This window comes from Euleptes europaea, chromosome 20 (genome assembly GCF_029931775.1).
Source record: "Euleptes europaea isolate rEulEur1 chromosome 20, rEulEur1.hap1, whole genome shotgun sequence".
Taxonomy (NCBI): domain Eukaryota; kingdom Metazoa; phylum Chordata; class Lepidosauria; order Squamata; family Sphaerodactylidae; genus Euleptes; species Euleptes europaea.
In genome coordinates this window covers 13,871,009-13,890,651 of record NC_079331.1, presented here as the reverse complement: position 1 = coordinate 13,890,651, position 19,643 = coordinate 13,871,009, and the positions used below count along the sequence as shown (strand labels likewise).

Here is a 19,643-nt window from a genome sequence, read left to right as displayed (position 1 = left end):
GCATCCTCTCTCACGCAGTGGACAGCCAGTTCTCCTCTGGAGGTTGATGGAGAAATTTATTTGATATTTTTTTTTGGAGGGGGGTGGGTCTTCCTGCTCTTGGCAGAGGTGCTTAATTTTTCCACCAGCCAGGAAGCAGAGGGTCAATTCAGCTTTTGGGCACAACAGGCCATCTGTCCAGGGCTCTCCAGAGGCCAGTGGAGTCGGGCAAGCAGCCGCACCGCTTGTATAAATTTCTCCATCAGGATCCAACGATGGGGCACAGAGGCCGAGGCCTCCTGATGTTGCCTCCTGGACCTGGGATTCTGAGGTTTTCTGGTTAAGTAAAGAGTTTCTGTCTAGACATCAGGAAGAACTTTCTAACAGAGCGGTTCCTCAGTGGAACAGGCTTCCTCGGGAGGTGGATTGCGCTCCTTCCATGGACTCAGACCAGTTTACAATCGCCTTCCCTTCCTCTCCCCGCAACAGACACCTTGTGAGGCAGGTGGGGCTGAGAAAGTTTGGAGAGAACTGTGACCGCCCCGAGGTCACCCTGCTGGCTTCATGTGTAGGAGTGGGGAAAACAACCCGTTTCACCAGATTAAGAGTCCGCCACTCATGTGGAGGAGTGGGGAATCAAACCCGGTTCTCCAGATTAGAGTCCGCCGCTCCTAGCCACTACACCATGCTGGGCAGCCAAGACCAGCCTTTCCGTTAATGAGTGAGAGTGGTTCCTCAGTGGAACAGGCTTCCTCGGGAGGTGGTGAGCTCTCTTTCCCTGGAGATTTTTAAGCAGAGGCTAGACGGCCACCTGTCAGCAATGCTGATTCTATGACCTTCGGCAGATGACGAGAGGGAGGGCATCTTGGCCATCTTCTGGCCATGGAGTAGGGGTCACTGGGTGTGTGTGGAGGGAGGTAGTTGTGAATTTCCTGCGTTGTGCAGGGGGTTGGACTAGATGACCTTGGTGGTCCCTTCCAACTCTATAATTCTATGAAAGAGGTATTGTTTTTTCTGTCTTGTTCCTGTTGCCCATCAGCTTCATTGGGAGCCCCTGAATATTATGGGAGAAGGAGAAAACCCTCTCTGTGTCCACTCCCCCCCCACCATGTGTAATTTTGTAAACCTCAATTGTTTCCCCTTAGCTGTCTTTTCCCCCAAACTAAAACGTCCCAGACTTCTCTGCCTTTCCTCATAAGAAAGGGGCTCCAGCCCCTTGGTCGTGAAGCACACGAGGAATGTGCACCAGAAGCACACTTTGTGAATCAGCCCCCTAACGCTGAATCCATCTCAGGCCTTTCTTCTTTCACTCACACGTGTGGTGTGTTTTTTTGTGTGTGTGTGTGTTTTTGCGCTGATTTTTCACATTCCTCTGCTCATGTAAATTCTTGGCTCGGCACTGGCACATGATCCTGTTTCACTCTCTTCCACTTTATATTCCTTTTCTGCATCTCTTGTTCTCCTGCAGCTGGTTTAGCCCCTGGCCAAAAATATTGGTTAGGGGATTTTAAATATATATATATATATATATGTACATGTATTTTGTTTGGGGAGTTCTTTATTATTAGTAGTAGGATCAGAATTTGTGCTCCGTGCCAGGTTGACATTTGAGCCTGTGAGTCTATCTCAGTATTTTTAAACCTTCCTGTTTTCCCCGCTTGGGTTGGCTTTTTCCACACTATGATTTGCGTGACTGTCTGTATGAATTACCTAAGACTTGCTTGCAAGGTAGGGTGTTGTGAAAACAGTCGGGCCCGTTCTTATTTTAGAGCTGTGCTCGCTCACATGCTTGCATAAAACTTTAAGGCCTCTTTATTTATCAAGACGCAAGCAGCATCAGCTTTTTTTTTTTTTTGAGTTGCAAAAGCATTAGCAAGATTTGGGCTGGGAGACGCGGGGTACATGATTATTGGTGTGCGGATACTATCCAAGGCCTCTTAAATGCAATACAGCAAATTCTCGTTCGAAGGTTTTCATGGTGTGTTCTGGAAAGGCCTGGAGCTCTTTGAAAGTTTATCAGGGGTATCCTCCAGTGAGAAGATCAGTAATGGATGTCAAGCTTCTCTGAAAGATTGCCTCTTGGAACTCGTCCAAGTTGTCATGCGAGCCAGCGTGGTGTAGTGGTTAAGAGCAGTGGTTTGGAGCGGTGGAGTCTGATCTGGAGAACCGGGTTTGATTCACCCACTCCTCCACGTGAGCGGCGGAGGCTAATCTGGTGAACTGGATTTGTTTCCCCGCTCCTACGCACGAAGCCAGCTGGGTGACCTTGGGCAAGTTACAGTTCTATTAAGAGCTCTCTCAGCCCCACCTACCTCACAGGGTGTCTGTTGTGGGGAGGGTGATTGAAAGCCGGCTTGAGTCTCCCTTAAGTGGTAGAGAAAGTCGGCATATAAAAACCAACTCTTCTTCTCCTCCTCCTCCTCCTCTTCCTCCTCCTCCTGCACAGCAGCCCAGATTTGGGTTGGGAGACGCGGGGGAATCGTAACCGAAAGGGAGTGGGGTTTTTTGTTTGCTTGTTTGTTGAAGAAATCCTTCTTTGGATTTGCGTTGCTCCTGCTAACAGCCTCCCGCTTGTCCTCCCTTCGCAGTCCTGGGCCCGGGGGCAAAAATTGCCGCGGAGCCAACGTCGAGCACACCGTTTGCGAAAACTTGCCATGTCCTAAAGGGGTGCCCACCTTTCGTGACCAGCAGTGCCAGTCCCACGATCGATACAACAGCAAGAAGAAAAACCTTTGGACGGCGGTCATCGTGGATGGTCAGTTCCCCTGCAGCTTTTTGGTCAATCCCACTTCACACGTGGTGCCGCTGCCAACCGTTGTTTAGCACCAGAAGTGCATGTGGCACGGAGCCTCAGCCAGGGAGCAACTTGATGCTCATCCCTTGATGACACAGAGAGACATTAATTTGCAACATACACACATAACAGCTTTTCAGGCAGAAGGTTTCCCTTGTACCCATGTATTGTCTAGTTCAGTTTAATCTTTCCCTTTATCCCTTAGAAGCTCCTTGATCCATTGATCTTGAGCAGCATGTAGCTAATGTTTGAGGGATATGAGGACCGAAATAAATCTTGCCACTGACAATGTAGCCTTGGGATCCCTGTCACTTAGTAAAAAAGGCATTATGTCAGACACAGAGGCATTAGATTTATATCTGAAAAGGGGAGAGATATAACGTGATAGAAGTTTTTCATGAAAGCGGCATTCCAAGAGGGCATGAGCAAATGAATCGAAAGAGCCAGAAGAGCAAGGACAGGTCCTGTCTGGGTATGGTATATTCAAAATCCTGCCCTGCGTAACTATAAAGGGGTTCGCATTCAGTCTAGCTAAACAGAAGGCTCTAGAAAGACAAGGAGCTGTCAGATAGTAAGTATAAGCGGGCAAACAGCATGGTGGTGGTATTCCAAAAAACTGAGATGAACAAACGCGGCGAGCACAAAAAGTAACGCTGTTATAATCGAGCTCTTTAATGCGCTTTTTAATTTTGGTGAAAGTTTCAGTTTTCACAAGATCGAATAACATATCCTGCGAGAAGCCCAACAATGATAATTTCTCATCTAAGATTTTTTTCCCATGAGGGTTTAAAAGGGTCATGCTTCAAAGTAGCTAGACGCCCCTCAGTGCTAAAGTGCACCTTAAGTTGTAGCTTAAAGGTGGCCAACCATGCCCTGGCTTCGAGCGACATTTGGCCAAACTCGGAGCGAAGGGTAACACCAGCAACACATCGAGGGGCATTTAAGAGTTTTCGTAAAAACTGAAGCAGTGGACTATCTATAGTTTCATTAACAACAGTTATCCAAATGGCAACACCAAAAAGGAGAATTGGAATGATTTTTAAGTTGAAAACCTGAATAGCCCCTGGGATATAATGCACGAGAAGAGAAGTGCCTTCCTTCCCGCACCGTTTTCCTGAGCAGAAACAGCTGTGGAGAGGGGACCTGTTACTCCACCGTGGGGTGTCACGTGTACTGGGGATCATGTGGTTGAGAACACGTGAATCCCGACCGCAGGATAAGCAGATCCTCCCCATGGCTGTTTCCAGTTGGGGAAATGGCTCAGGAGGGAAGGCTGGACCTTCTCTCTCCCCAGCAGCCCCAAGTCTCACTGAACAACGGAGTCTGTGGAAGATGAACGCCCAGATTGCAAGTCGGGTCACGGGACTCGCGTCACGCATATCGTGTAGTTTGGCCCTGAAGTGGCCCCCCCAGACTCAAGCTCTCTGCAGGCTTGGGAGCTATCCATGGTGCCAGCTCCACAAACAGAGGATTGGTTCACACACGAGGATTCGTTATTCCAACATCAAGTGATAATTTAAATCCCCAGCCGCTTGTTCACATATGCTTCACACATTCAGGGCAGTAGAAAGATCTCAGAAGCTAAGCACAGTCAGCCCTGGTTAGTATTGGGATGGGGAGGGGCTGTGGCTCAGTGGTAGACAATACTGACTTCAATGGACCAAGGGTCTGATTCAGTATAAGGCAGCTTCATGTGTTCATCTGCATTTGGGGAGGGGCGGTGGCCCAGTGGCAGAGCATCTGCTTGGTGTGCAGAAGGCCCCAGGTTCAATCCCCGGCATCTCCAGTTAAAGGGACTAGGCAAATAGGTGATGTTTAAGACCTCTGCCTGAGACCCTGGAGAGCCGCTGCCGGTCTGAGTAGACAATACTGACTCTGGTGGACCAAGGGGCTGATTCAGTATAAGGCAGCTTCATGTGTTCATGAGACCACCAAGGACGTCCAGGGTCGCAGTGCTGAGGCGGGCAATGGCAAACCACCTCTGCTAGTCTCTTGCTTGAAGACCGTGTGAGGGGTTGCCATAATTTGGCCATGACTCAAGGGCACTTTACATGCGCACACACATGTTCTATATTTGTCCCTAATGCCCTGGGTCCAAACAGCTCTTGGGCACACTGTTGCCTTTGGTTTGTATAGCCGCAGTTGCTTGTTCATTTATTATTATTATTATTTAGAGAAAATGAGACTATAACAATAAAAGAAATCGGAAATACAACATTACTAAAATGCACATACTACAAATTCTTGAAAATAAACTAAAACCGTGCTGCAATATAACTAAAATATCTATACCAGTGAGCCAAACAATTCGCTATCTAGTTATCTAAAATCCAATGATAATTACATCACTCCCTCTCTTTGATTTACACACGGGAGCGTTTTTTTCCATCCTTGAGATTGTTACATTCCAGTGAGCGTCCAGTTCTTCCGTATTTTTGTCTTTATTATAATATGCCAACTTCATTAAAGCATAGGTTTCTTTAACCTTATCAAGCCAATTATTTAAATCAGGGAATTTATTGCTTTTCCAATATCTCGCAAAGATTTGTTCTAGCCACTGTTAATATGTGGAAAAACATTTTTTCAAATAAATATTTTATTTGGTTTTATGGGCACAGAAAAAAGAAAGGAAATAGTTGACTTGGGAGGTTACATGGTTGGGTTGGTATCCAGGCCGAGCCCTCTTTAACAACACCAATGATCTTAACTGTTGTCAAAATTAATAATTGTTAATAATAATAATAATTATTAATAATAATTATTATTATTAATAATTAACCATTAATAATTGTTGCCTAATTTCTATCATACTAATGCAAGTTAGTTGATCCTAATGTTTCCATTAAATATCACATATATCTTATCCTCTATCTGACTTAATATTTATTTCTCAGACTGGATAAATCTTTCAAGTTAGAAGCATTTCTATTATAAAAAGGTTGCCATCTCCGCTCGGGTTCGTCCATCATTTTCTTTCGCAGAAAGTTAGTCGTGCCATGTCAGCGTAATCATACGTAAACCTAATCATACAAAAAGTTTTTTTTAAAAGTAATACATGGACAAACATGACTCGAATATCCTTTGGTTTATCTGGAAAATAATTTAATAAAATTGTTTCCGGTCTTACTGGAATAACAATTTCAAGGCCGCTGGATATTATTTCAATCATATAAGCTGCAGTCGTCACTCGTCTTGTTTGTGGGCTTCCTAGAGGCACCTGGTTGGCCACTGTGTGAGCAGACTGCTGGACTTGATGGGCCTTGGTCTGACCCAGCAGGGCCTTTCTTATGTTCTTATGTTCTTAATCACTTTCATCCAGTATGTTTGGGCTCTACTGCAGCTCCACCACATGTGTAGAAAATCTGTGCCAGCTGAATCACAATACCAGCATTTACTAGAATTTTGGTGTTGCTTGTTAAATTTTGTTTTCCAGATAAGCCCTGCGAACTCTACTGTTCCCCCGTCGGGAAGGAGTCTCCCGTGCTGGTGTCAGACAGGGTGGTCGACGGAACTCCCTGCGGACCTTATGAGACCGAGCTCTGTGTTCATGGAAAGTGCCAGGTGGAGAAACGTTTTGTGATCTTCTCTTAAGCTCGCCCTTTGCAGCTTTTCTGTTGAACTTCTAAAGGGTGTGTATGCTTGTGTGTGTGTCACAGGCAGGTAGAGCCAGCATGGTGTAGTGGTTAAGAGCAGTGGACTCTCATCTGGAGAACCGGGTTTGATTCCCCACTCCACGTGAGCGGCGGAGGCTAATCTGGCGAACTGGATTTGTTTCCCCCGCTCCTCCACACGAAGCCAGTTGGGTGACCATGGGCAAGTCACAGCTCTGTTAGAGCTCTCTCAACCCCACCAACCTCACAGGGTGTCTGCTGTGGGGAGGGGAAGGGAAGGTGATTGTAAGCCGGTTTGAGTCTCCCTTAAGTGGTAGAGAAAGTCGGCAGATAAAAACCAACTCTTCTTCTTCTTCTTCAGGTAGGCGACGTAACAACTATTCAAAGGGTATTCAGGTGCGCAGTGCTGAGCAGTTGTTTTCTCTGCCCTTGGACTGATTCCGCAGATCACCCGTCAGGGTGGTAGAGTCCTCTCCAATAGCTGTATTGCTTTGGTTTCTGGTTTTGGGGGATTTTTAATCTCACAACACCCTTCTCTGACATATCCTGCCTCAGGTCAAATCTTTCTGTCCTGATAAGCATTCTTGAAAACTAGGAAGAAATATTGGCTTGTATCAGACCACGAAGTTAAGAAAACTTAAGTGCCCTAACAGTTTGTGAAGGCAGGGAGGGAGGATTTTTTTTTTACAAATCCTCCTCTGCTGCCCATTGAGCCTTCTAATTTTGTTCCAGGGTCAGGATTAGTAGACCTTCAGGAGTAGCCTAGCAGAGGCCTGTGGTGGGCAGCGAGAATAGACAGTGATTATTGCTGTCTCATAAGAAAACTTAAGTGCTCCTCGGTTTTCTTAGAGCCAGTGAGGTTAAGAGTGGCGGACTCTAATCTGAAGAACCGGGTTTGATTCCCCATTCCTCCGCATGAGCGGCAGACTCTAATCTGGAGAACTGGGTTGGTTTCCCCACTCCGCCGCATGCAGCCTGCTGGGTGCCGTTGGGCTAGTCACAGTTCTCTCCAAACTCTCTCAGCTCCACCTCCCTCACAAGGTGCCTGTTGTGTTGGGGGGAAGGGAAGGGAAGGTGATTGTAAGCCACTTTGAGACTCCTTTCAGTAGAGAAAAGCTGGGTCGTCGTCTTCTTCTTCTTCTTCTGTTCCTTAAATGGTAGAGAAAGTCGGCATATAAAAACCAATTCCTCCCCCTCCTCCCCTCCTCCCCTTCTTCTTCTTCTTCTCCTCCTCCTCCTCTTCCTCCTTCTCCTTCTCCTTCTCCTCCTTCTCCTCCTCCTCATCCGTATGTCAGGGAATCCTTTTCAGCCCTGTGGCTATGCGGGAAGGGAGGTATCCTGGTCTGAACTCCTTGTAGATTACAGGGATCAGGCACTGCTTTAACTGTCCAAAATAGGTATCTAGTCCTCAAAACCTTCCATGATCGTAAAATCGGGTCAGTGTCCTTATGAATCAGTTAATCTGCACCTGGCCTGTCTCGTTTGCGGGTCTTCCACCAACTCCGCTGGATAATGCATAATTTTTGTGTCCCCGTTCAAGGAGCTGGATTTAACCTCTTAAAGCCCTCGGTGGACTCCATCCAAGCCATGTGAGAAGTTATCTCTGAAATCAGGACTCTTATCCCCCCCATCGCCCCCCCACCCCATTCAGCCTCCTTCAATTCCAAAAGCCACCTGTGGTTTTTTACTAGCAGAGCATCTGACCCAGTTGGAATTTCTCTCCCCTCTCCACTTTCTTTTTAATAGGGGTTTTTTTTCCGGCCCATGTGTTTCCGCTGCTGTTCATTCTCCCCAACTTTATATAATAATTCTCTCTTTGTAACATCCCAGCTGGTTGCAGAACTCAAGAACAGTGTCTTTAAAAAAAATAAAAATCTAAACTTAATGTGTGAGTCTTGGAGCGCATCCAAAGAAGATCATGATCGGAGAATCAGGCTAGAATAACTGAGCAGTCTTTAATAAGAACACCTCTCAGCTAAGGAGTTGCCATCCCCCCCGGGGTTTGGAAACTTGCCCTGGTAGGACTTATTTTAAAAAAAACAACTTACAAAATGTAAGCCCTTTTCCCCATGGCACCTGAGTTTCTGAAAATCAGGTACTTAGCAGCAGCAACTTTTTAATAATAGATTGATGGTTACAGATGTTGTATTTATATGTGCAAAAGTCGCCCACAGTGAAACCCTAAAGCACAGTTGCGCCCTTCCCAGTGGATATCATACTGCCCTTGTACAAATCTATGGTGAGACCACACTTGGAATACTGTGTACAGTTCTGGTCACCACACCTAAAAAAGGATATTACAGAGCTTGAGAAGGTGCAGAAAAGAGCAACCAAAATGATCAGGGGGCTAGAGCAACCGCCCTATGAGGAGCGGTTCAAACGCTTAGTGCTGTTTAGCCTGGAAAGAAGGCAGTTACGGGGAGACATGATAGAGGTCTATAAAATTATGCATGGCATGGAGAGAGTGGACAGGGAGAAGCTTTTCTCACTCTCTCATAATACTATAGCAGCAGCTCTCCAGGGTCTCAGGCAGGGGTCTTTCCCATCACCTACTTGCCTAGTCCCTTGAACTGGAGATGCCGGGGATTGAACCTGGGACCTTCGGCATGCCAAGCAGAGGCTCTACCACTGAGCCACAGCCTTATATTGGGTTACACCTCTGAACGTCTCTTGCCTTGAAAACCCTACAGGGTCGCCACAAGTCAGCTGTGACTTGATGGCATACACACGCACATAAGCGAAGGTATGCATTACGTACTGTCGAAGCTCACACTCCATATACAGGGAGATTTGGTGGCCTCCTATGTTGCAACTTCGTCTTGGTACGAATCAGAACACTGGTGCTTTTTGTGAGGGTTTGCTCAGTTCCACAAATTTGGAGCTGCCCCGTGAAGAAGAGTGGCTACAGCCCACCGGGTCGTTGCATGAGGCGGCCTTTCCAGGACTACCGGATAGTTTGGGCAAGCGTGGGCAGCGTAGAGGGATCTGCTCTCCCGGCACGACGTCCCCATGATTAATTTGCAGGCACATGGCGACGTCAATATTTACATGCTGTTGACAGCGGCGGTTGGCTGAGATTCGCATCTGGGACGCATTATGCCGTCCTCTGAGTCGCGCTGTCGTTTCTCGCGTGAGGCAAGTGTGCGGGACGGCAATCAGCGTCGTCCCCGGCGTCAGCAACACCCAAGCGCATATGCGCTCAGTGTCAACTGGTGTTCTGTGGAGATATCCAAAACACTTTTTTCAAAAATCCTTGAAAAAGACCAAACAAGTATAAAATTCTGATTTTGTGCCAAGGGAGAAGTGGCATGACTTAAAAAAAGGAGGAAGGAAGGGAGAAACACATCCCACCCATTGAGTGTTTTCGGAAAGGAGCTTGTTAAAAGGAATGAGATAGATTGTTTAGCGGGAGAAGCATCACGCCATTCACTGTGAGATCACTGTGAGGTCTCTGATGGGCAAGGATCGCTCATGTGACTCATCCAGGAAGTAGAAATATGCCCCAATTGGGGAGAAACACCATAAAAGCAGCAGCTAGTGCAGGGGTGTCAAACACACGGCCCGGTGGCTGGCTCCCGCCCCTTGAAAGGTCTTATCCAGTCTGCGAGCCAGCCGAGGCAGCCACCCCTAGGGTTGCCAAACTCCAGGTAGTATTGGAGATCTCCCGCTATTACAACTGATCTCCAGCCAACAGAGATCAGTTCACCTGGAGAAGGTGGCCGCTTTAGTGATTGGACTCTATGGCATTGACGTCCCTCCCCTCCCCAAACCCGGCCCTCCTCAGGCTCTGCCCCAAAAATCTCCAGGTATTTCCCAACCCAGGGCTGGCAACCCTAGCCACCCCCAAGTCCCAATCTGAGTTGACAAGGCACCCACCCCCTGATCCTGATCTGGGCTGGCGAGGCATGGCCTGGCCCGGCCAAGTGACATTTATGTCGTATCTGGCCCTCATAACAAATGAGTTCGACACCCCTAATCTGGTGGAAACACTAGTCCTAAATTTCCCCCGAATGGAAATTAGGTAGTAATCCACAAAGCCCTAATAACTTATGCTGCAGCCGACTACTAATATGCTTCATTTGTTTGGGGTGGTATGCTTCTTTTCTCCTATTAGTGAGGTTCTTGTTAGCATTTAGTAGATCAGTATTCCAACCTCTCTTTCTAATGATTCTTTTAATGGAATTGTTATTCTTTTGTACTGCCCAGCACTACCCCTGGCTTCCAGCATTCTCTTTGGGTGCTTTCCCCCATGCCGAATAATGCACTTTTGATGCACTTTTGATGCATTGAAAGTATACTATTTGGCACGTGTGAAAGCGCCCTTTTTTGTGTTGCGGTTGTATTCTTGACTCATCAAAGTGACGAAGAACTTCTTGTTCTTCTTAGAAAATCGGCTGTGATATCTTGGCCTGCCCTTTATACACCGAACCCCGAAATAGGTTTTTGGCTAATATTCTATCTGCATTGCAATCGTTATCTCATGCTGATAAATTAATTTATTTGATACCAGATATGGATCCCTATATCTCCCAGAAATGGCACTTTACAGCCTGGCGGCCAAGAAAACCAGAGAGAAGCAAATATAAATTGAGGAAAGTTGGATAGAATAGAATGGGCGTATTTTAATGTACTTTCCCCCCCTTTTTTAATGATATTGGCCTGTCTATTTTAAAATTGCTGTTATATTGTTTTTGGATTATAATGGCCTATGGTTTTATGCAATAAACTACTATCTACAGAGGCCAGAAGAGCCCGTTTCTAAGGGCACAGGTTTGTAAAATTACATTGCAGAGCACACACATAAGAACATAAGAAAGGCCCTGCTGGATCAGACCAAGGCCCATCAAGTCCAGCAGTCTGTTCACACAGTGGCCAGCCAGGTGCCTCTACGAAGCCACAAACAGGACGACTGCAGCACGATCCTGCCTGTGTTCCACAGTTCCTAATATAATAGGCATGCTCCTCTGATACTAGAGAGAATAGGTATGCAGCATGACTAGTATCCATTTTAACTAATAGCCATGAATACCCCTTTCCTCCATGAATATGTCCACTCCCCTCTTAAAGTCTTCCAAGTTGGCAGCCATCACCACATCCTGGGGCAGGGAGTTCCACAATTTAACTATGCGTTGTGTAAAAGAATACTTCCTTTTATCAGTTTTGAATTGCTCACCCTCCAGCTTCAACAGATGACCCTGCTTTTTAGTATTATGGGAGAGGAAGAAAAACGTCTCCCTGTCCACTCTCTTCAAACCATGCATAATTTTATAGACCTCTATCATGTCTCCCCTCCGCCGCCTTCTTTCCAAGCTAAACAGCCCTAAGCGTCTTAACCGCCCCCATAGGACAGTTGCTCTAGTCCCCTAATCATTTTGGTTGCTCTTTTCTGCACCTTCTCAAGCTCTGTAATATCCTTTTTTAGGTGTGGTGACCAGAACTGTACACACATGAAAACAAGATTGCTGATAAATTAGCAGAGTAGGATGAATCTTAATTCACTACAAAAAGGCATTGCCCTTCCTTCCAGTTGTGCGAAAGCGCCTTTTTTTGTGTTGGCGGTTGTACTCTTGACTCGTCGAAGTGACGAAGAACCTCTTATTCTTCTCAGAAAATCGGCTGTGATGGAATCATTGGCTCGGCTGCCAAAGAAGACCGCTGCGGGGTCTGCAACGGAGACGGCAAAACCTGCAGAGTGGTGAAAGGCGATTTCAACCATACCAAAGGGATGGGTAAGTAGCCCACTTCGCAGTCTTAACCACCTGGTATGGGGTAAATGAAAGGCAAGAACATCTGTACTTCCAGGGGGTTAACGTATGGGGAAGTTGGAAGGCAAAGTTAAGAAGTTCAGCTGAACAACGGTGCGGTGCTTGATTTGATGTTGGCGTGGAGTGATATCTCTCATAATTTAGTTCTTGGTTCAGATGCTGCAGTTTCAGAACATAAGTATAAAGTTGTTTTTAATTATTAAACAATTACTTGTATTGTGGCCGCCTGCCTTCTGTTAAAGGTAAAGGTAGTCCCCTATGCAAGCACCGGGTCATTCCTGACCCATGGGGTGACGTCACATCCCGACGTGTACTAGGCAGACTGTATTTACGGGGTGGTTTGCCAGTGCCTTCCCCATCCATCTTCCCTTTACCCCCAGCAAGCTGGGTACTCATTCTACGGACCTCAGAAGGATGGAAGGCTGAGTCAACCTTGAGCCGGCTACCTGAAACTGACTCCTGTCGGGATCGAACTCAGGTCATGAGCAGAGCTTTTGACTGCAGTACTGCAGCTTACCACTCTGTGCCATGTTGCCCTCTGTTAAGAGGTCCTTATTTGTTTCTCCCCCCCCCCTTGTTCGAAGGACCTCTTCCATCTGGTTGGTTGTGTGGTTTCAGAACCTGCCAACAAATCCAACCCAAAAAAATCTCGCCTTCCCTATTCAGATCTCAGTGGGGGAATCAAACCTTTGGGCATCTCAGCCGAGGGATGGTCTTGAATCGTCCAGCCATTTGGATTCCCCCCATATTTCTGCCTCAATTCCCAGTGTGCAGGCGCAGACTCCAAAGGGTGTGCATGCTCAGATCAGAGATGGTCAATGGAGAGAAAGATCTGTGAGCTACCAGGCTGATTAACCTGTCGAACATCCCGTGTAGAACTTGTGGCTTTCAGTCAGAATTCATGGCCTTAGGTAACAGTCATTATTCCACATGGAATGATCTTGGTGAGGAATGTCAAGATTTCCACCGTTTACTGGATGACGGAGTTCTACATTCATTTCGATAAAGAGGTCATGCAGGGTTAAAACTAGGGTTGCCAGGTCCAGGTTGAGAAATATTTGGAGATTTTGGGGGTGGAGGCTGAGGAGGGCGGGGTTTGCATAGGGGAGGGACTTCAATGCCATGTCCAATTGCCAAAGTAGAATCATAGAATCATAGAGTTGGAAGGGACCACCAGGATCATCTAGTCCAACCCCCTGCACAGTATAGGAAACTCACAACTACCTCCCCCCCCACACCTCCAGTGACCCCCAGAAGATGGCCAAGATGCCCTCCCTCCCATGAACTGCCCAAGGTCATAGAATCAGCATTGCTGGAAGATGGCCATCTAGCCTCTGCTTAAAAACTTCCAGGGAAGGAGCACTTACCACCTCTTGAGGAAGTCTGTTCCACCTAGGAACCGCTCTAACTGTTAGAAAATTCATCCTAATGTCAAGATGGGAGCTCTTTTGATTTAATTTCAACCCGTTGGTTCTGGTCCGACTTTCTGGGGCAACAGAAAACAACTCGGCACCATCCTCCATATGACAGCCCTTCAAGTCCAATTGCCAAAGCGGCCATTTTCTCCAGGGGAACTGATTTCTATTGCCTGGAGATCAGTTTAAATAGCAGGAGATCTCCAGCTGCCACCTGGAGGTTGGCAACACCTAATTAAAACTTACATTTTGCATAATGCGGCCTTGAGATAACATACACCACCTGCCATGACCTCTGGCAACTCCCCTTGCCTTTGAGCTGGGCCACTGAAGGATTATGAAGTCACTTGTTTGGCTTTGGAGGGGCCGAGCATTTGAACAGCTGGTTCGAATGCTGCGTGACGCAAGATCAGAAACAATTAAAGAAAATTAGGAAGCGCACGTCGTATGCCAGAGCTGAATGCCGTAGGTTTATATTTTGTGAAGTGTAATCATACTTCTTATTGTTCGGAATAGTAATCCAAGTTGTTAATGGCGAAAAGTGTAACCGAAATAGGAACGTTACCTTTCTTGCGCTGTGATTGTTCCCTTTTCACAAAGAAAGATGGAGATATTTTTTAGCGAGCTGTGTCCGCCCGCATGTGGCATTAGGGTTGCCAACCTCCAGGTGGCAGCTGGAGATCTCCTGGGATTACAACTGATCTCCAAGCGACTGAGATCAGTTCACCTGGAGATAGGGTTGTCAGGTCCCTCTTTGCCATCTGCCGGAGATTTTGGGGGCGGAGCCTGAGGAGGGTGGGATTTGGGGAGGGGAAGGACTTCAATGCCATAGAGTCCAATGGCCAAAGTGGCTTTTTTCTCCAGGGGAACTGTTCTCTATCGGCTGGAGATCAGTTGTAATAGCAGGAGATCTTCTGCTATTATCTGGAGGTTTGTAATAGTATAATACAAATCCAACTATTCAAACATACAAAATATACAATCATCTAACAACCAGGTATAAACCTATAAATCCACTACAGGGAAACAACATGAGTTGCTGTAGGATTTCATGATGCTATATGATTTCAAATTTTGTCCAGTGTTGTTCACAGTCTTGCCAGGATACAATCAAGTTGTCAATTAGAAGGTGGTAGTATTTCCACTCATCAAAACATAGGCAGAGGAAAGTTCATAAACCCATCAAATCAAAGACAGGGATCCGGTATTCATCCTGTTTCGAAATGCCTCTTCATCAGGGTTCAACACTGACTGCATAATAGCTAGTTCTGTGTTGAATGGAACAGCAACAGCCTACACTGCTGTTTGTTTGCCATACTTCCTATTACAGCAGGCTAATCTTTATCTTTAGTATTACCTGGAGGCTGGCAACCCTACCTGGAGAAAATGGCCACTTTGAAAGGTTGTTTCTATGGCATTATATGCCATTGAAGTCTCTCCTGTCCCCAAACCCCACCCTCCTCAGGCTCCACCCCCAAAATCCCCCCAAGAATTTCCCAGTTCAGAGCTGGCAACCCTTATATGGCATATTCTGTGCATGCGCAGGCCCAAAGTGATGCAAATTACTCCCCTCTGGGACTGTTTCAGCTTGGTAAAATGCCATCGGGGGTGGGGGAAGCAGGAAACCCTTCTTCCCTGGACACCAAGCCTGCAAGCCGGTCGGGGCCCGGTAGGCTTTAGAAATGATGCTCCGTGCGGTTCCTGTGCAGCAGCGGAGAAAGCAAGTTATATCATTTGGCCCTCTGTGCAGGATCTGTGTATTGGTCATACTCCAGTGTGGCCAGCTTGTTGTGAGCGGCCAGAGCAGAGATAAAGCGGAATGTTTCAGTCATGAAATGGACTGCACAATGCAGGAAATTCACAACTACCTCCCCCCCACCAGTGACCCATACTCCATGCCCAGAGGATGGCCAAGATGCCCTCCCTCTCATGACCTGTCTGAGGTCATAGAATCAGCATTACTGACAGATGGCCTCTTCGTGAAAACCTCCAGGGAAGGAGAGCTCACCACCTCCCGAGGAGGCCTGTTCCACTGAGGAACCGCTCTGTTAGAAAATTCTTCCTAATGTCTAAATGGAAACTCTCTTGATTTAATTTCAACCCCTTGGTTCTGGTCCAACGTTGACACCGTCCGTCTGCTGTTGGAAGCAGACACTCAGGAAAGGAGTGAACGAGTAGGGTAGCCAGGTCCCTTTCCTCCACTGGCGGGAGCTTTGCAGGGGCGTGGCTGGGGGCACGTGATACACGAGCGCACCCTGCACAATTCACCGACATTGCGGACGCTCCAGCAATCTCCACCAAAACTCTGTGGTTTTCATAGCGTTTCACCAGAGGTTGCTAGAGTGTCCACGTTGCTTCCGGGTAAACCCAGAAGCGATGTCAGCGCAGCGCGCGGGTTGCGTGCGTGCACACGGCATGCCTCCCCCTCTTTTGCCTGCCGACCGCTAGCTGGTCGGCGGGCAGCCTGGTGGATTGGCGGGCCACCAGGCAATTGGTAAGCCTATGAATGAGTGACTGGGAAGTCGGTTGTCACAAAACTGTGTTTCTCTTCTACAAAGGGACATGTGGGGGCTGTATGGGGAGCAGCGTCAGACCTTCCTTGCGATTGCTGACCTGCGCAAACCAACTTTGCCGATGGAACTAAACCCATTGCCAATTGCTTTTCTCTTTCCCAGTGTCCCATAGCCAATGTAAGAAGGTTTCCACGTGTGTGATGGTCAAAGCAAAAGCTGCTCTCAAGTGTTTCTCGTGTAAGATGCCCAATTGCTCTCTGCTTTGGGGCTAGATAACGGTTTGGTGTCGGGTCTTTCTCTGTCTCTCTGCTGGTTGGATCAAATCGGTATTTTAAGGTTGTTGTGGTTTTTGAGGAGTTTTTTTTCCAAGTTAATCCCAGTGGTTCCCAAAGTGGGCAGTATCACCCCCCTGGGGGGCGGTGGGATTACCTAGGGGGCACTAAGAGGCAAGAGGGCAGCAGGGGGGCGCTAGAGGTGGGGCCCTTCAACTGTGTTGTTCACTAATTTACAATTGATCAAGCTATGGCACCTTGCTGGCAAATTTGGTGGAAAATATCAGAATTTTTTTTTTCCAGATTTTGAAGAGCTGGTACCACTGGATCAAGTTCATCAGTTTTGTTGAATCGATTTCAACTAAAAAGTTTTAATTTGATTTTGAATAGCTGTGCGATTAATTGTTACTGTTTTGAAATTTTATTGTTCTTGTCTTCTTTAGTGCATCATGTGAACCCCTGTTTTGAATAATGCTTTTTATAGGATAGGGTAGGGGGCGTTGGGGTTGAGTTTGTGGAACCAAGGGGACGGTGGCCTGAAAAGTTTGGGAACCACTGGGATGGCATCTACCTCCCTCAAGAGATCACCTTCCAAGGATCCATACCAACTATTTAGTAGTCCGGCCTTCACACTGAAAATCACACTAACATCTGTTTTCACTGTCTGGGGAACATAACTTTGCCTCATCCTGGAAACCCACAAAATGTTTGCTTTATTATTATTATTATCTTCAGCTGGTGCTCTCCGGTCTTCTCCACGAAGATGCAGCGGCCCCTTTCCCATGTATTAATCTTCATAGCATCAAAAGCTTGTCTTTCTTTTTTCTTTTCCCCTCCCTCTTTCTCCCTCTTTGTTCAGGTGTCTCCCCTCGTTCGGGCTCTGCCCTATAATTTTGTATGCGGGATTCGCTTCACAGTTTTGCATTCCTGAGACATTGATGTAACCCAGACGATCCAGAAATATTGTTGCGTGCCAGAAAAAAAGAGAGCCGTTCCCGACGCGGAGCGCCACTTTTGCAAACGGCTCTCTGAATTGTCAAATAATGAAGTGCTCCTGCGAGGGTTTTGAAATATCCTCTTTTAGAGTGAGAGAGAGAAAAGTCCGTCTAGATAATGGGACTTCCATTAGTCAGAATAATTGACACTTGTTGCTCTTTTTGGTGGGAAAACTGGATACAAACAGGGATTGTGGCTTGCCTGTAACGGAGAAGGTTATTAAGAGCTACCTTTTCTTCAAATGTTGGCAAGCGTCTTTCCCATCATTTATTAATCCCTCAGGAAGCAGTGACAGATGAACCCTGAAGCCCAGGAAAGCAGTTCTGGAAATATGATCTTAGCCCTTGTTTGTGAGTTTGCACGTACCTGTAGGACATTTCTGGAACCGGTTGACAAGATGAGGTTTCCGTAACTTGCCGTTTGCGGGAAAGCTAGCTTAAAACTTCCAGCCCCTTTCTCTTTCAGAGGAACATGCCCCAGAACTGTACTGTGTGCGCTTTCAAAAGTAAGGTTCACCGCCAACATACAGAGTAGTAGCACACCATTGCACAAATCACACAATAACGCACCTGGGTTTTAAAAATGTATATGCATTCATTCAAGTAATCATATAGCGGTTCTGCTTATCTTTTTAAAAAGTTGAATCGGTTTTAAAATAGATTTTTTAAAAAGATCTAGGTTAGAGGTAGGGTTGCCAGGTCCTACCTCTCCTCTGGCGGAAGACTTTTAAGGCACAGATCAAGATTGCGCGGCAACGCGAGGCCCCACGCGAGGCGGGACTTCCGGTTGTAAAATAGAAGTGACCGGCAGCGGCGTATACGCGCGCCCACATTTGCCCGCCGACCATCAGCTGGTTGGCGGGCAAAGGGGCAAATTGCCGGGGGACACCTAGTTGCCAGGTCCTTCTTTGCCACCGGCAGGAGGTTTTTGGGGGGCAGAGGGGTTTGGGGAGGGGAGGGACTTCAATGCCAGAGAGTCCAATTGCCAAAGGCAGCCATTTTCTCCAGGGGAACTGATCTCTATCGGCTGGAGATAAGTTGTATTAGCAGGAGATCTCCAGCTACTACAACCCTACATGGGAACTGATTCATCCCTAGTTAGAAAGCAGGTGGAAATTCTCTAGAAACCCAGCATCCACGTAGAAAGGTGGGTGATATATTTGGCTAAATATCGAGATGAAAGCCAGTGTGGTGTAGTATCGGGTAGTGGTAAGAGCGTCATGCTAGGATCTAGGGAGAACCAGGTTCGAATCCCCACTCTACCATGGAATTTTGTTGGGTGATAGGGTTGCCAGGTCCCTCTTCACCACTGGTGGGAGGTTTTTGGGGCGAAGCATAAGGAGAGTGGGGTTTGGGGAGGGGAGGGACTCCAATGCCATAGAGTCCAGTTGCCAAAGCAGCCATTTTCTCCAGGTGAACGGATCGCTATCGGCTGGAGATCAGTTGTAATAGCAGGAGATCTCCAGCTAGTACCTGGAGGTTGGTCACGAAGCAAGCTTCCTTGGAACAAGTGGGGATTCAAACCTGGTTTGCCAGCCTCCAGGTGGTGGCTGGAGATCTCTCGCTATTATAACTGATCTCCAGGCGACAGAGATCAGTTCTCCTGGAGAAAATGGCCGCATTGGCAATTGGACTCTATGGCACTGAAGTCCATCCCCTCTCCAAACCTCTCCCTCCTCAGGTCCCACCCCCAAAATCTCCAGGCATTTCCCAACCCATCGACAGCAACCCTAGATTCAAACCTGGCTTTCCCAGATCCTAATCTGACACTTTAACCACTACACCGCACTGACTCCATTTCTGCACATCTTTACATTTAATTACCAGTGAAAAGGAAGCACTGTGGAAGCCTCGAAGGGCACTGGTATGACATGACTCGGATTAATTGCACGCGTGTCTTTTTTAATAATGACAAATTAATATAACGCACAGTAGGTTTTGGGCATGTTCCAAGGTGACTTCCTAACAATGGTGACTGGGTGTGATTACAAGGTGTTTGTTGATTTTATTTTCATTTTTTCCTTGTCATTAATCACTTCTTTCCTGTCTGGTGGTTGCCGTCGGTTGGCCCGTGCGGGTTCTGCGGAAAGATTTTCGCCCTGTTCGAATACGCCGATCAGAATGTCATTCAGTATCTCGAGTTGGACATCCGGGGGTGGGCGGGTAAAGGGGTGGAAAAAAAATCCCCAACACCAAGTTGTATGCCAGACTGGTGTTTGCTTTAATGCTTACGGATCCCGTTACTAAAGGTAAAACTCAGTTGCGGCACACTTTCCAATCAGAGAAATGCCAAATCTGT

The 19,643-nt window shown here is 47.0% G+C and overlaps 1 protein-coding gene across 1 annotated transcript in view; it reads left to right on the top strand.

The window, feature by feature from the left end:
- Positions 1 to 19,643, top strand: part of ADAMTS17 (ADAM metallopeptidase with thrombospondin type 1 motif 17) — a 131,109-nt gene that overhangs the window by 67,814 nt on the left and 43,652 nt on the right. Inside the window, exons 10-12 of the mRNA XM_056866116.1 lie at positions 2,568 to 2,734; positions 6,207 to 6,334; positions 11,993 to 12,113. Of these exons, the coding sequence (XP_056722094.1) occupies positions 2,568 to 2,734; positions 6,207 to 6,334; positions 11,993 to 12,113 (416 nt within the window). The remainder of the gene's footprint in view (positions 1 to 2,567; positions 2,735 to 6,206; positions 6,335 to 11,992; positions 12,114 to 19,643) is intronic.